Source organism: Podarcis muralis, chromosome 1 (assembly GCF_964188315.1).
Source record: "Podarcis muralis chromosome 1, rPodMur119.hap1.1, whole genome shotgun sequence".
NCBI lineage: Eukaryota > Metazoa > Chordata > Lepidosauria > Squamata > Lacertidae > Podarcis > Podarcis muralis.
The window spans coordinates 85,781,677-85,798,566 of record NC_135655.1 but is presented as its reverse complement, the minus strand read 5'-3'; the positions used below and the strand labels follow the sequence as shown (position 1 = coordinate 85,798,566).

Here is a 16,890-nt window from a genome sequence, read left to right as displayed (position 1 = left end):
GGACTCCCTCATTCGCCAGCTCCGCGTTCCGAGCCAGAGGGCCGCCTTCTCCTCCTTCCCGACGGGAGCGCCTTCGTTGCCCATGTGACCTCTCGCCGTCGCGAAAGGGAGTCATGGGAGTTGTAGTGCCCGGTTCGCTTCCTTCTCCTCGACCTTGCTACCTGGCGCGCAGCGGGAGGAAGCGGGAGAGAACTTTTCCCCGAGATGGCGGCCGCTTGCAGGGTTCGAATGCAGGGTAGGGAGGGGAGGCGCGGCTGCCCGTGCAATGCGACCTTGGGGGGGAGGAAGCGGGGTCCGGCATCGGGGAGAAAACAGCCAGAGGGTCGGCTGGTGAATTAGGCGGAGGAGGAGGAGGAGCTGCTGCTGCTGGGGCTGGTTAGGAGAGGAAGAGGTGTCGCCTAGGCTAGAGCTCTGTGGCTGTGCTGAGATTCCCAGCCATGGCCCTGGATAAATCTAGATGAAATGTTTAAAAGTACAATTTCACTATAGTGTGTCTCCTTTGCAGGCCTCTTTTCTGCCACTGTGAACCGAGCTGTAGGCTTAGGTGTGCCTTTCAGAACTCCTACCCGATCCTTCCACAGGAGCTGCAGGGCTTTGGAAGAATTACAGACAAAATCACAGTCTGGTGGAAAGACCTATGAACATGTGGAATATATTCCCACAGGGAGGAAGGGCAAGAACCCCATGAAGGCAGTTGGCATTGCTTGGTGAGCATCATTTCATCAGTTTGTTTTATGATAGGTTAGCTGTTAATCTTGCAGCCTACAATGCCAGGCAACTCAGTTTGATGCAAACACCAAGGAACCCTTGAATATATCGGCTGAGTATGGGAGTGGAAGGATATCAGACTGTGGTGTGAGACTGAACAGCCCCAAGCAAAATCTTCCTGGGAACAAGTTGTGGCTTATGTATTCTTTGCCTCTCTCCAGGGCCATTGGTTTCCCTTCTGGCATCATCCTTTTCCTCCTCACTAAGCGAGAAGTGGACAAGAACCGTCTGAAGCAGCTGAAAGTCCGCCAGAAGATGAGGGCATCCAATGAGGGAGAGTATGAAAGAGAGCGATACAGGACAGCATTGCGAGAAACAGAGGGACTTGCTCAAACGAAGTCCTAGCCCTGGGATGAAAGTGGCTAGAACTCTCAGTCGTTGCCATTTTTAAGATGCTCTATCTCTGTACCAGAGTACTTTGCAGTGTATTGGGAGTACCTTGCAGGTATTGGCTTCTGCTGCCAGCAGTTATCCCGGTGCATTCTCTGAATCTGTGTGAGGCACCATACAGCGCTGTATGAAATATGGTCAGCTGATTTCTCAAGATGCCTTTTGTGGGGTTAAGCAGAGGTTATCGATAAATTCCCTACCATCACCAACATTAGATGTGTCCTAGGAAGACAGCACTGCAGTCTGGCTTGGCATCATGTTGTAGGTATCTTGGGTTAAAAGATTATCTTCTTTTGGGTCTGAGTAATATTTAGGGGTGGGGTGGAATTATAAGCGCAGGGACAGTAGTTATGTAAGGAATGTTTGGCAGTGAGGACCCATTAAGCCCATCTTCTTGTACTTTCTAGATCAGCAGCATATTTAGGAATAAAACTGTGTTCTCATCACATTTTTTACAAAAAAAATTGGCCAGAGGGGAGACCAGGTCTCACCATTCACACCTTGCCAGATTGGCATAAAAATGACCCATTAAATCCTTGAAATTGAAAGTGTGAAGTCTGATTCATTGCAGATGCTTTTGGAGAATCCAAGCAGGTTTATTTTCTTCTATAGTTTTGAGCATGTGGTGAACTGACTGGCTATAATCCAACAATCTGTCATGGATGCTTTAGCTCAGATTCCTGCATTGCAGGGGGTTGGACTAAATGACCCTTGGGGTCCCTTCCAACTCTAAGATTCTATGATTCTAACAGAATTAGACATGTTAAACCCAGTGCTTGTGTGAATAGCACAATATTTGATTTCCTAAACACTGGCGGTATCATTACAAGGTCCTTTCTAGCGTATTAAATCATGTGTAATATTATAGATTGTTACAGTGAGCAATTGCTTTTGTAACCATTTTTGATAGTCAAATATATTGTTCCCATGTCTCTTCCACACAGAGTGCCTTCTGCCGTCCTGCACACCTATAAAACTGTGTTGTTAGTTCCACTGTAATGTAACAGTTGGCACAAACACCACTCTCAGATTTCAATAACTTCCCTAATGACTAGGATTGTGTAGCAACACATCAAGCTGCGAGATGAAGTAAACGGAACAGCTGTTTCTAGTCAGTTCCATAAACCATTAATTGTCCAGACACTGCATTTATGGTATTATTAAATTACATAGATTAAAAGTATAATTTTTCAGGGTTCTTCCCCCACCCCATACATGGGTTTTAGAGCAGGTGTTTTAATTCTCATAATTAATAGTTCGGTGCATTTCATTTTTTTAAAAAGAGGCGTTTGTATTTTTTGCATTTCATGCCAATTTGAGGGTGGGTCAAGTAAGATAGGGGGCTAACAATCCTGCAGGGGTCATCCTTAATCATTCTTGCTCTCTACAGGGGAGGCATTTGTTCTATGAGAAATAAAAGGGACTATGTGGTCTTATTCTTGACAAAGCATCCATCTCTTTCACATACTGAAGGCTGTGTTCAGAGACGTATATATATGTAATGCAATAACTTTTATGAAGGATTATTTATTAACAACAGCAGTCATTAAGAAGAAACACGAAACACACAGAAAAAATGAGATACACAGGTTAAATTGCCGTGTTGGCACTTTACGATAAATAAGTGGGTTTTGGGTTGCAGTTTGGGCACTCGGTCTCTAAAAGGTTCACCAGCACTGGCCTACTACGTCACACAGTGCTATGTTAAGAAAGTTGCCGTAATCTCTAATATGTAACAAGAATGGACAGTTGGCTTATTTTAAATATACATATTTGCAGTTATAGCTAAGAGAGCGGAACTTCACTGCAAGGTCTATATTTCTTGCCTGCATATGTTGCAGAAAAATGTAAAAATTACAGGCTCCAATCCAGGAAATCAATTTGTGCCCAGACACTGAAACCAGAAGGGTTTAAATCAATTGCGACTATTAACACATCTCATGGATTTCAACAGGACCTAAGCGCAACTAACTCTGCAATTGAGCATTTCCATGCAGTCAAATTTCATGCAAAATTTTAATGGCCACACAAAAATGCCTTAGTGGCGGAGTGGTTATGCATCAGCTTTGTGTACCATCAGTATAGGATCTTTGCAAACAACAGACTCGTGTGCTGATGAAGAGGGAAAAGGTGAAGAACCTTTTTGCCCAAATGCTGAGACAAAGTCCTGGCCCTAAGTACAGGTCCCACAGTCCCTAATTCCTGCCCACAAGCCGTGTGAAGGAGAGGAAGATGTAGATGACATCTATGTAGATCTGGATGGCTCCATAAATGTAATCCTCGGGACTGATGGCGTATTTCCTGTTCCCCAGCAGCAGCTGAGTATCGTAAGCAAGGAACTGTAAGGAAGCACAAAGCAGCATTTAGCCACATCATTCAATAAACGGTCTATCTTTAAAGCTTCCTTCTTTCCCCATCAACAGCCTTTGATTCCCACCTCAACCATTGGGTAAGGTTGATTTGATTTCCTGCTCCCCACCTGTTCCTGATGTAACTCTCCACTCACTGCTACTTCCCTGGCTAGGGAACCATTTTGTGGTTTGCCTCAGGCACCAAAATGCATTGGGCTGGGGCTGCCATGGTCCCTCTGATTTCCCCCTCCCCACACCAGTTCTTGATTAAAGTGTGGGGGGCAGCTATGTGAGACCAAACTAAATGAAAAATGCTGCGTCTAGTTTGGTCCAGAGTATCCCACTTAGTCATTTGTAAACTTTTTTTAAGCCTATTGCAGTACAGCAAGGCCCTGTCCGTACACCCTTTAAAGCCCACGTCTTCAGCAGCTGCATGGGCTAGGTGTCGGGAGCACCTTCACCAACCCTCTGATCGCAGGAACAGCAGAGCACAGCATTCCTCTGAAACAGGTCCTGGTGCAGTGGACTCACATTTGCTATTGTGAGCACCTCAAATGCAGCAGAGTAATGGAAGCGAAACAGTGGAGGTTTTGTTGCATACCTAACTTTGTTACTACTGGTTAAACAAAACAAAAGAACATAACGGACATGCACGAGAGAGTCAGCTCTCTCATACTGCCACCTAGTCTCTAGACAGATCAAAGAAAAACCAGCACAGTGCTGGGGACAGAAGTCTGGAAGAGTGGTTTCCGCCCCCTCCTTTCTCTGAGACAGAAAGTAAAACAAACATGATCTGGTGATCTTTGCAATGGGAGGGATGAAAATACTGACAGGCCCAAACCAATTCAAAGTAATTTGCAGCTGCAGTTAAGCATTCCTGTTTCGTTGGTGTCTGCAAACATAGTGAAAACTACAATGCCAAGGATCTTAATATTCCAGCATCTTCCCACAAAATTGGTACCCACCTCCTCAACGCAGCTGCCATTGGATTTAGCTATTTAGCTACATCTATTTGCTATGAAGCTACATTGCATACAGTAGTACTGTCAGCCGTACTTGTATTTTGGCTGAGGAGCAAGGTAGAAACGTAAGCAATAAATAAAGTTTGCTAGAAATCTAAAGATGCTAGACAAAATCCACTCTCCAAAGCCTTTCCTTGTTTTTGTGCCCCTCTAGCTTGATTTGCCTGTTACGCTGCTAGTCTGGGACAGCCAGAAGATTCTTGCAGGGTCTCCACCTCAAAGAGGTGGTGGCGAAACAGGAAACTCTTGAGTTGTTGCCTATCAGAATTAACACAGCACACCCAGAATATTCAAAATGCTGCATGTATATTGTCTCAGGAAAAGGGGTACCTCTATTCATGCAATCAACAGTAAATCTCTACTAACCAGGGTGAAGACCACAGCAGAAATGGCCGCATAAAGCAAGTCGAGCCAGTACATCTGCAAGAAGAGAAAAAGAGCGTCAACTAATGAGTTTCTACATCTCTGCATGAAAAAGGTTAAGTAGTCACCTAGCGAGAGACCTGCCGATATGTATTTATTTATTTATGTTTATGAGTCGCTGTTTCTCAAAATGATCTAAGGTGGCTTAACAGAAATAGATGTACATTTTAAAAACAAAAATATTCCCATGGAGAACATATTGTGTACTGAAGGGATGCTTAAGGCAGCAGGCCTAGGGAATAAAGCTGAACTTCTAAACAGGCCTTGGTCCAAAAGAAGGGAATGAACTCTTTCAGGAAAGCGAGAGGTTGGGCAAGGGCAGCCATCGCTCAAAGCCTCCTGAAACAATGCAGCAGCCCCCACTGAACACACACACACACACCAACTGGGATTGCTCTGCCACAGGAAGCTTTGTGGTACTGCTGATCCCATAGGCTAGCAAGTTCCCCAGCCACTTACGTATTTGCAGCTCAGGACAATGGCAGTGGCAATGCCAGTCACCATGAAGACAATGGCCATGATACAGAAGAAACCACGACAGGTTGTGAGATCCACCTGTCAACGGAGGAAGTGACAAAAATACCTTATTACCTTTGGAAATATTACTGCCCAAACGTATTCAGTTATGAAGTCCTGCGTCAGGGGTGGGCAGCCATTTTTTGTACTGAGGGCAAGAGGTGGGCAGAGCCAAAGACAACAGTGTCCTGGATTAGCTAACCTGAAATAAAAACTCCACTTTCCACTTTCGCCATGGCTACCTCAGATTAGAATTTCCAATCCTCTGCAGGTCTGTTCAGAAGCCCCACTAGGTATGATGGAGTTCCTCTCAAATCAGTATACAGAGGAACTGTGGGGGCTTTTTTTTTCTTCAGCACAACGGACAGGAAAGCAAGAGAAAGTAATTCTTTTCTGATTTTAGTGTGGTACATACACATGGTGGAAGCCTACTAATTTGCTCTCAGATGCCTGGGGGGAAACTTAAGAACATAAGAAGAGGAACTTAAGAACATAAGAAGTCCAGCATCCTCTTCTCAAAGTGGCCAACCAGATGCCTATGGGAAGCCCAAAAGAAGGAACCGAGAACAACAACACTCTCTCCTCCATCCCTTTATGCCCCCACCAAACCATCTAACCAGGTTTTTAAAATCAATTTATTTTAATGAGATAAAATATTGCCTGTGTAGTTCTGAAACTACACACAAAGAGGGTCTACAATATACAGCTGATGTGAAAGTTTACGGCAAAAAGCAAGAACCGCATAAGCACCCTAGGAGACAACTATTTAGTATTGAGTGTTTCCATGTTCCTATCCATGGAAATCCAGTGTGTGAGGAAAAGGAAGGCCTCTAGTTTAGAGCTTGCCAGGCTGGAACCAGTTTTCTACCTGCATATACCATTTTTTAATGGAGGGGTAGTCACAATTGCAGGGACGTGGGTGGCACTGTGGGTTAAAGCCTCCGCGCCTAGGACTTGCCGACCAAAAGGTCGGCGGTTCGAATCCCCGCAGCAGGGTGAGCTCCCGTTGCTCGGTCCCAGCGCCTGCCAACCTAGCAGTTTGAAAGCACCCTCAGGTGCAAGTACATAAATAGGGACCGCTTACTAGCGGGAAGGTAAACGGCGTTTCCGTGTGCGGCTCTGGCTCGCCAGATCAGCTTGTCACGCTGGCCACGTGACCCGGAAGTGTCTCCGGACAGCGCTGGCTCCCGGCCTATAGAGTGAGATGAGCGCACAACCCTAGAGTCTGGCAAGAGTGGCCCGTACGGGCAGGGGTACCTTTACCTTTACTAGTCACAATTGCAGCCATTAGCCTGCATTATTATATCTATGGTGTCTCCCCCCCCCCCCCCGAAATATCAGCTCATGGGAGCATACAAAAGAGAAGGGTGGCTGTCTAGCCTAACTCATGAAATGGAGGGCTGCATGTTGTAATGACAGGCCAGGTGTACATAACACCATGACAAGGAATTTTTTGTTTATGACAAGGGCCTTGTATTGTAAGGGTGGGATCCAAACATGTTTAGCTAAGTCACCATTTCCACCACAGGGCAATCACCCTTCCTAAGCCTGCTAACTGTACTGGAAAAACGGGCTTTCTCACCTTTGTCTGAAAGGAGAAAACAGTGACAGTGATGGTTACAACTGCTGTGATGATCATGGCAATGAGTACAGTCTTGGTCTCATACACGCTGGTAACAAAAAGGTAAAAAATAACAATCATACATTTTTGTTGTTAAAATAATTTTATTATAATGTAAGAGCGACAACAACAATAAAATTAGGCACAATGTACTTTTCAAACTTGAGGGGTTGTATCCTATGCTCCAGCCACATGATTTTGCTGGTGCAAACATAGGAAAATAGGAAGCTGCATTATGCCAAGTCAACCTTTCAGTTCATCCACCTCAGTTATGCCTACACTGACTGGCAGCAGCTCTCGAAGGTTGCAGCAGGTTTCTCTCAGCCCTAGGAATTGAAGCTGGGAGTGAACAGGTGCTCTATCATTGAGCCAAGACCCTTCTGCTTCCTCTCCTCACCCTGTGCACCTACAAAATGTGCTCCACAGGATCCCCCAATGCTCCAGAGCTGATTTTGAGGGCATGCAGGGGGCTGGAGGGGACAGGAGAGGAAGCAGCTCTGTGGCACACAACGAAATCCATTGTGCCAGCAGAGCTGCAGCGTTGAATATCATCCTCTACTAGCCAAAAACAACGCCACTTCCAAAACTGCATTATCAAAAACATGAAAGTATACATGCTCATATTTTTTCACCAAGAAGGAACGCCATTTATTTCATCAAGAATCTGCTTGATTGTTTGCTTCTCTCACAGTGCAATCCTAGGGATGTTTACTCAGAAATAAGCTCCACTATGTTCAGTGGAATTTCCCCAGTAGCAATTAAAGAATCTAGTAAAGGGGGGGGTGTTGGGGTTTTTTTAAGGAGAGGCTGGACAGCCATCTCCCAGGGAAGCTGTGGCAGCAGACTGCCTGCATCAGCAGGAAGTTGGAGTAGATGACCTTTGGTCAGTTCAGCTCCAAGCACCCATAATTCTAGGTTTGTTTAGGATTGCAGACTTAATTTTGCATTATTGGCTATTGTTTCCCTCTCTACTACCTCCTGTACTTTCCACCTGCTGAACTTTTCACATTCTGTCAGGATGTTAAATTATTTCCACACTTTTGCTATGCATTTTTTTTATTTTTTTTGCAGCCACAACCATAGAAATGAGTTCCATGCAGAGGGGTGAAAAGGGATGTGCAGTAGTGTCTGGGGATATGACCTATTTGGAGACATTTTCTAAATCTAGCTCAGAAACAGCTTCCCACTGTGTAGGCCTCTACTGTATCACTTCCATTTACCACTTTGCACAGTACCTTGCGATTGTGCCAGTCATGAATGCCGTGGACATGGTCTAGGGGAAATCAGAAAACAAAAACAAAAAAATTTAACAGAGCACCATCTACACTAGAGATGGTGAACATGTGGCCTTCCAGATCTAACAGATTCCGTAATCTGTGGCCACTGACTATCATGGCTGGGACATATGGGAGTTGGAGTCCAACAACATCTGGAGGGTCACAGGTTCCCCCCTTCTGTCCTACAGCATCCTTGGACCCCCTAGTTACACATCAGGACAAATAGTTTCGGCTTCTTCCATTATTTACATAACAGAAATACTTTATCTGCTACTCTGTGCTGGCCCTTTTCCTAGCACTAAGGCAATCATCCAGTCAGCACAAGCTTTTCACCTCACCAGATGGAACAACCCACCCCACCCCACCCCCCCACCCCACTTTTCCCTACATACTTTTCTGTGTCTTCTCACACACACACCTAAAGTCAATTTTGGGGGTGTGGGGAGAAGAAAAGGGGGAAAGCCCACTTCCACTAGCAAGGCTAGTTAGTTGATCCCAATATTTGATATACAAAGGTGTTCTGAATTTATGAAAAGGGGATAGAATTGCAAGTATTTATTTTTTACATACTAAACCAATTTGGACAATTTATTTTGCTTGAAAATTTGTGGCGAGTCAAATGCATTGCCCTACACTTCATCTTAGACCCTTCTTCCACCATCTCCCCCCAATAGAGATTTTGCATCATTCCAATGCAAACCACACAAAAAACTGTACTTACAAAGATAGTCATGAGGATTATGTTCCATGGGAAGCGCCTCCTGAAAGACACCAGCAAGAGAGTCAGAGAGTACGTGCAGGCGGTCTCACCTCAAGAAAAGGAGCCTTCTGAGAGAATTCAACATACTGATGACACTGCACTTCAAATCTCCTAATGCATGGGTAGGCAAACTAAGGCCCGGGGGCTGGATCCAGCCCAATCACCTTCTAAATCTGGCCTGCGGACAGTCTGGGAATCAGCGTGTTTTTACATGAGTAGAATATGTGCTTTTATTTAAAATGCATCTCTGGGTTATTTGTGGGGCCTGCCTGGTGTTTTTACATGAGTAGAATATGTGCTTTTATTTAAAATGCATCTCTGGGTTATTTGTGGGGCATAGGAATTCGTTCATTCCCCCCCCCAAAAAAAAATATAGTCCGGCCCCCCACAAGGTCTGAGGGACAGTGGACCGGCCCCCTGCTGAAAAAGTTTACTGACCGCTGTCCTAATGGCTGCTCCCAGCGGCTTTATGGAGATGTTAACGTGGGGAAAATACAAGTTCCCTGTAGTACCCCACAGCACAACTGACAGGGAACTGAGAATCAGCCTGTAGTTCTCTCTCTGAACTGGCCCTATGGACATAAGTGAAGCCACTGTACCCAGAGAGCTGGCCAAGTAAGATACCAAGGCAATTTATATCCAAAGCCATTGTCAAAATGCCAACTCCTTTGACAAGTCCATCTTCTGTCATTGTCCCCTCCCTATGAGTCCCAGCAAATGTTGAAACTGTTTTTGTGTGATCACAAATCTCATCAACAGATACATACTGGATGCTTCTACACAAGGCCAGCACAAGGTAGCAGATCAAGAATACAGCACTAGGGATGAAAGAGAGAGAGATGACTTATTTAAAACTAGCTGGCAACTCTAATAAATAAACAGCTTTCCAATTGTAGGAGGTCCCTCAAGCCCTTCTTGAACCATGAAGGGAGATAGCCTCCATACAAAAAGAATATCCCTCCCATCAATTGACTATGCATGTTTGTTATTTAATTTAATAGAATTTATATACTTTCTAAACATCAACAGCATTTTACATAAAATATAAAAAGCGCATTAAAATTACCAGTAAAATCAGATGTCAATGTTTCATCAGGAAACTATGGATGAAGAAGGCAGGTTTCCTCTAGGGAAGGATACCATGTGCAACTTATTCCCCAGAGGCCCCCTGCACAACACAGCCATTGTGCTGTTATGAAATGGTAGTGATGGAAGTTACAGGAGAGACAGGGTGAGAGAATCTGACATGAAGCAGCTTAGCTGGCCAGTAGAGCAATCTGTCTTGGCAACAGGTCAAGAGCGGAATTTGGCTCTGCTTCTGTAAAAGGAGTGATACTTACTAAGATACATAGTACAGGGCAATATTCCTTTGCACATAATGGCTCACAGGGTGTCTGTGGGGAAGGAAGAGAGCACAAGATGAGATGCCTGCCCTGATTCTTGCAGTTCTGTACTGCCAGAATAGTTTCTGGATCAGAACATGGCAGGCAGAATCCAGCTGGATTTTGGAGGAGCATTTTGCCATTTTTCCGTAGTGAAAATGATGAAACTTTGAAATGACAGGGTTTTTCAATTTATGTTTTCCATTTAAAAGACAAAATTATAACAATGGAGAAACGATGCACTGGTGCAATTCTTTCATGGCATAATTTTGCATGTTTTTTTTATGGGCAAAAAGAAAAGGGGGGGAAGAACCCATTCAAATATCTCTTTATTAAAGATTTTGAGAAAAGCCAAGGTCACAAAATAAAGTATCCTTTCCCATCTAGAAAAAAGTTCTACAAAACAAGCCCAAATGACAGAGAGGCAGATATTTGAACAATTTCACCACTTTAAAATTGCAGGACAGATTAAAAAATAAATAAATAAAAACCAAATCAACATAAAATACTTTTTTTCCTGATTTTAGGGAAATGGCACAGGTACAGAATTCCATCTGCTACAATCTAGAATCTGAATTTCCAAATGGAGCTAAATGGGAATAGAACTAACCAGACGTCAGAATAGGGGGGGGGGGGCAACTGGTTGATTCTGATAACCCCTACCTTTAGAGTTCCAGAACCCCTCCAGAGTTCTAGCAGAGCACCAGAAAACTTACGAAAAAGTGAAGAGTGCAACGATGCCCACAGTCACCAACAGCTGAAGGGTGATGATGCTGTAGACCTGGTCATGAAGACAAACAAGATGTGAGCATCTGCATACATATATAAATGCAAACAAGCGTGTTGCAATCTACAGGTGCCAAGATAGCCCAGCAGCAAGATCAGATTCACAGATTCACGAATGGTGACTGTTGCTGAACTGTGTACTAGAGCACCTTGACCCTATCATATATGCCTTCTCCCTCTCCCTCTTCCCCAAAGTGCCTTCAGACTCACCTTGCGAATGAAAGTTTGCCGGACATTCTTGTCAACCCAATAATCAATGTGAAAACCCCCATCTTCCTCTACGAGACACTCCAAATCTGTTGTATCTGATGACAAACAGCAACATTTGTTAGTGTAAATTTCAAAGCCACAAGATCTGGATGGTACAGATTCCACCCTAGGGCCCATAGACACTGCTGAAGCATTGCTTTTCCACACTTAGCATGGAGTAGAATTCAAACAGTGGTTCAACAGGACCTTTAACATGACACTATATTATCCATCAATACCCACTGCAATCCCAATAGTTGTTGGTAGCCCCCACCAGTGGCTACTGTTTGTAGTTTAAGAAATATATTAACTATGCATTTAACATCCCATCTATTTTGGTTCTTGGCTTGCCTAGTACCTGGCGCCTCTCCTCATACCAGCTCTCAACTTTCCTCCCTGTTTGTGGAGATTCTCCTGTCCCCAGCAATTCGCAATATTCTCGCCCCTCAACCCTCTGCCACCTTTCTTGCAGAATCTCTGCTTTTAACCAAGTGAGTCGAAGTATGCTCTCGCACCTGCAGCTCCAGTTTTCTTGCCATCATAGGGAGGTGGACTCTGCTCTGCCATGATGTCTCAGGGAGGCTTAGCACAGCACCTGGAAAAAACCAAGGAGGTAAACCCTCATTATCACTTGGAGAGTGAAAACAAACATAAAATACAGGGTGCAAAATACAACATGCCCATCCCTGAGGCAGCACCCCTTCTCTGAACCACTGGTTCTGAACATACCAGGCCAAAGGAGCCCAGCAAGGTGTGCCAAGCATAAACCGTAAGGGGAAAAGGTGTTGGATCCAGAGTGCAGCGTTCAAAATTCACCAGGTACCAGGGGAATTTTGCTCCTGGTTATCAGCCACTTGCAACCAAGTGAAGATGCCCAGGTGCCAGGATGGTGTCTGATGTCTCCACCATCTGGAGCTGCATGCCTAGGCATCCTTGGATCTTGACTGTTTTCACCCACAAGCAACACATCCTGTAGAATTCTATCCATTATATTTGAATTTCGGAAACCAAAAAGTCATATTGAAAAATACAACTTCCAAGCCGCCTGGGACCCAAATGACAACTAGGCATTCTGTTTTGGCAACTGTAGCCCTGGTTTAAAGAGCCATTTGAGTTTCTAACACTGCCAGAGTGACTGCTTATTCCAGAGAGGCTGGCCTTCAGGAGGCTGTAAAGGCAGGACCATAAAGAACAAAGATGAGGGAGTTTCTATAATGCATGAGTTCCTGGTGGTGGGAATTTGGACAAGGGGCTGCCACCTACTTCTGCTCAGCTGGAGCTACAAAGCACGTTCTTAAGAACTGGCCTATGCATTAAAAAAAATGGTCTCTGAGGTAGCCTATCTGTAGGTTCAAACTCCTGTTCTTTCCCCATAGCCTGTTGCCTTGTCTTCTAGGCCCATGGAGGAAAGGTGTCTGCACTCCATGACATAGCTTGGGTGTGGGGAACCTTCAGCCCTCTCTAGATGATGTTGCTGAACGACAATGCCCATCATCCCTGGCTATTGCTTGCTGGGGCTGATGGGAGTTGTGGTTCAGCAATATCTGGAGAGCCAAAAGTTCCCCACACCTGACATAGCTGAAAGTATCCATCACGACACTAGCTGCCTGATTTGCAGTGTTTCTTCAAAGAGCCGTATATTTTTAATAAATGGAACATTGCAATGAAAAGGGGGGCAGGGAGCATTCTGAATTGGACCCTGAAACTAACCGTACTTGTTTCAGGACTGACCCTCTGCAACCCATCTCCATCTCCCAGCAGCCAGATTCTGAACTCTTCAAAAATAGCCCCATGAAGAGATCTGTGATCTGGCTGTCACTAAGGCATGACTCAATGTTGCTGCTCAACCTATTAAAGGAAGGGCATATGGTGGATATACCCACCTAAACTGAGGGGAAAGGCAATCCTGGCCACCACTATCACCTGCTCATTTAAAAGCAGTTCCATATAAAAAAATAATACTCACACTGTGAGTTCTCACAGGAAGCGCAACCCTGAGCAAAACAAACTCTGTGGTTAAGTGGGGGAAGGACTGTCTGCTATTGGTTAGTCATCGCCCCCTTTTTTCTTTAGGGGTCTGTCACTTCTGAATGCAAGTATTCTCAGAATACATACATATATTATTGTAATCTTAATACACTACCACCCCCCGACATCTGAACAGCACACTGGCTAAATGGAACAGCATTTGGTTCTTTCCCCCGCCCCCCATTTCCTCACTAACATTACTGGACAGGTTGATGGACAGCTTGAACAAATAATTAACAATATATATACCATGTTTCAGTTCTTCTTTTCTTCCAATTAACTTCCTTCATCCTCAACATGGTTCTCTTTTCATTTTTTGTAAACTGTCTCCTTATTTCGTTATTACCGCTTTTTTCTTTCTGTTTTTTAACTTAAAGGCCATAATTTATTTTGCAGAAGTTAATTGAAACAAGTCCAAGTACTAATTTGAGGGCACTCCTTTTTAAGGTATCATTTATATTTTTCTCATTCTTTTTGAAATTTTTGTTTGGGCTGACCCCTAATAGCCTCTGTCAATCTGCCAAATTGGCAGCGTTTGGTTCTATGGCAGAGGGGATATGCGCCTGACAGTTCTATTTATTATATATTCACATTCCAGATCTTTTAGAGAATGTGTTGGGAACCTTTAGCCCTTCAGATGTTGCTGAACAATAACTCCCATCATCCCTGGCCATTGGTCATGCTTACTGGGGCTGATGGGAGTTGTCCTTCAGCAATATTGGGAAGCCCAATGATCCCCCATCACTGTTTTTAAGACTATCAATGTTTCTAAGAACAATTAATACAACGTACAAATGTATCTGCAAGAATACGATGATATGTGAATAACATACATGCTTTAAATTGGCACTGCATTTTACACCCATCAAAGTCATGGAAACACAGGTGCCTATCTGGTTCTGTATCCTGTTCTCATGGCGGTCAACCACGTGTGTGGAACAACAGGTGATTTCCAGCAACAGGTATTCAGAGGCATACTTACCTAGTGTTATCTAGCTGCCACTGATATACTTATCCCTCCATGACTTTGTCTAATCATCTCTATCTTGTCCCTTCTAACTCAGTTTTTCCAAACTAAAAAGCCCCCAAAGTCGCAATGGTTTCATCCACACGGGAGAGTTCCTCCACCCACTTGATCATTTTGAGTAATGGAGATCTACTTTCTGCAGCAATTCACAGCAAGCAGCACTTTACATCAAAGAAACCTCAAAATATCTCACTGACAAGGCCATCTTCCTCAAACAATTATCTCGCATAAACTTTGAAACACTGCAATTCAAAGGAAATGGCTTCAAGACATACTCAAACTTACGACTCTCTGGGGCATTTCTTAATATTATTTCTTAATAGCACAATTTCATGGCATACTTTTGCCGGTTTGCCTGAATCAGCAGCTTCCATGAACATGTTGGAGCAGATAAAGAACCATTACTGCTCCATTATGGAACAAGAGCATTCGAACAGGCTCACCATGCTTAGTATCAACTGTTGCATGGCACAAAAGCTACATTTCCACCTCAATAATTAGTGCATTTGCACAGAAAATGAAAGCTTCCGTTATTTTTTTTTAATCAAATGACGTCTCACTCTTTTTTAAGAGCCTTATTTTGATATTTTTGCATTGTCGTCATTATGGGCTAAGGATCTCTGAAGCTGGAAGTGTCCTGGGCCTGTCTGGACCCGAGAGGGTCTGCTCGCACGTGCGATGATGTGGGTTTGAGAGTAGCGTTTATCCCTTAGTAGATCCCGTCGGAAAAGTCACAGCCGAACACAAGGCGCCGGTGGTCCTTGTGCCAGTCGGTTTATTTCCAGGCAAAAATGTGCTAGAAGTTATTGATCCCCTCAAGATCAAATTAGACTCCACCCCCGCCCCTGAATCTTAGCGTGGGAATTAAAATTAGACCTGAACTTTGGAGACTGAGACTTTTTCGCTGGCTAGAGCGATGCCCGTCCAAACCGAAGCGACCCCCTACGCCATGTGACCGAGCACGGGTACCCAATCCCTTGTCCCAAATTTCCCAGCATCCTTACCTTAACCCGTGTGCCTAGCTCCGGAACCCTCGTCTCCCGTTGCCAAAGTTTTAGACCGAAAAATGACCTACGGCTCTTCGAAGTAAATCCCGAGAATGATGGGAGAAAAGTTCCCAGAAATGACGAGGAAGTGATGGGAGGGGGAACGTTTGGTCCCCTCCCTATTGCATGAAGCGGGCTATGGGATGGAGCGGGAGTGCCCCCAAGAGGAGAGCTGGAGCTATTGCAAGCTCCCCTTGTGTCGAGAGCTCAGGGAGGAAATGTTAGCACTGAGGTCAGAGGAAATTCCCTGTTCACCTAAAAAGTAGCACTAGAAGTCTTGGAAGGCCCCACATCAGCAGATTTCCTCCTGGATTCAGTCCTTGTCCTGGAATCATGTACTAGCCACTACTGTTTGAACCAACACTTGGCTGCTGATAAACCCTTTGGGCAATTGCAAGGTTAATCTTCCTCCAAATTGCATTAACACTTGCAGATAGACACACTCCTGGCTTTTGAGCACATCAGGGACAAGTCATTAAGGTAAGTCATAAATGAAGTCTGGTGTTGTAATCCATGCAAATAGACTCACTAAATGGGGTTGAAGCAGGACGTTGGGGTTGTGAAAGCCCAAAGATCATTGTAGGGTTAAGAGAGACACTTAAGGGTGGTGGCGGCGGCTGCCTCCCGGCATCTGCCACCTGAGGTGGTTGCTTCACTTTGCCCAATGATAGGGCCAACCCTGCATGCCCCTGTTGTTTCATTTGTATTTCTATGGTTGGGGGAGTGTTACAGAGACATAAAAAAATGTATTGGGGAAGCAGCAAACATCACCTTACAGTGCGTAGGCTTCTAGTAGTCTGGGAATATAATACATGAGACTTTGTGGTGTCAGAGTGATCAGACCTTTGTGCCTTATTGAGACTGCAACTGCACCTCAAAGTTGAAGAAAAAAACAGAATGCAAACACAAAGGAAACAGGAAACCCACAATAACAGAAAAGATTAGTTCAGAAACCACACCATGTTTCCCAGATCTTCTGAGACGGAAGGAGGAGTCAACCTGCTAAGCAAATGGGCAACCAGTGTATATCTCTTGCCTAAAGGTTTTACATGCTCAGAGTCTCACTCCTGCCAGCAACAAAGCTGCAGTATTCTGCATTAACTGCAGTTTCCAAGGGAAGTACAAGGTAAGCCCCACATAGAGTGTACTGCAGTAATCCAGTTTTGAAGTCACCAGTGAGTGCACTACTGTGGTCAAGATCTCCCAGTCCAGGAAAAGCTGTAGTGGTTGCACCCGTTGCAGTA

General features: G+C 44.5%; 2 protein-coding genes across 2 annotated transcripts; one reads left to right on the top strand and one right to left on the bottom strand.

The window, feature by feature from the left end:
• Positions 1–75: 75 nt before the first annotated feature.
• LOC144328897 (uncharacterized) lies at positions 76–2,426 on the top strand. The gene is made up of 3 exons (XM_077934301.1): positions 76–222; positions 506–707; positions 930–2,426. The coding sequence occupies exons 1-3, from the start codon at positions 114–116 to the stop codon at positions 1,111–1,113; spliced, it is 495 nt and encodes a 164-aa protein (XP_077790427.1). The 5' UTR covers positions 76–113; the 3' UTR covers positions 1,114–2,426.
• A 243-nt stretch (positions 2,427–2,669) lies between these two features.
• Positions 2,670–15,751, bottom strand: LOC114603353 (protein lifeguard 3-like). Its single transcript, XM_028742267.2, has 12 exons — positions 15,605–15,751; positions 12,061–12,140; positions 11,507–11,601; positions 11,227–11,291; positions 10,469–10,522; positions 9,896–9,946; positions 9,090–9,129; positions 8,327–8,364; positions 7,053–7,140; positions 5,414–5,509; positions 4,898–4,951; positions 2,670–3,497 (listed from the first exon to the last, which is right to left on the bottom strand). The coding sequence occupies exons 2-12, from the start codon at positions 12,110–12,112 to the stop codon at positions 3,354–3,356; spliced, it is 777 nt and encodes a 258-aa protein (XP_028598100.2). The 5' UTR covers positions 12,113–12,140; positions 15,605–15,751; the 3' UTR covers positions 2,670–3,353.
• Between the last annotated feature and the right edge of the window lie 1,139 nt (positions 15,752–16,890).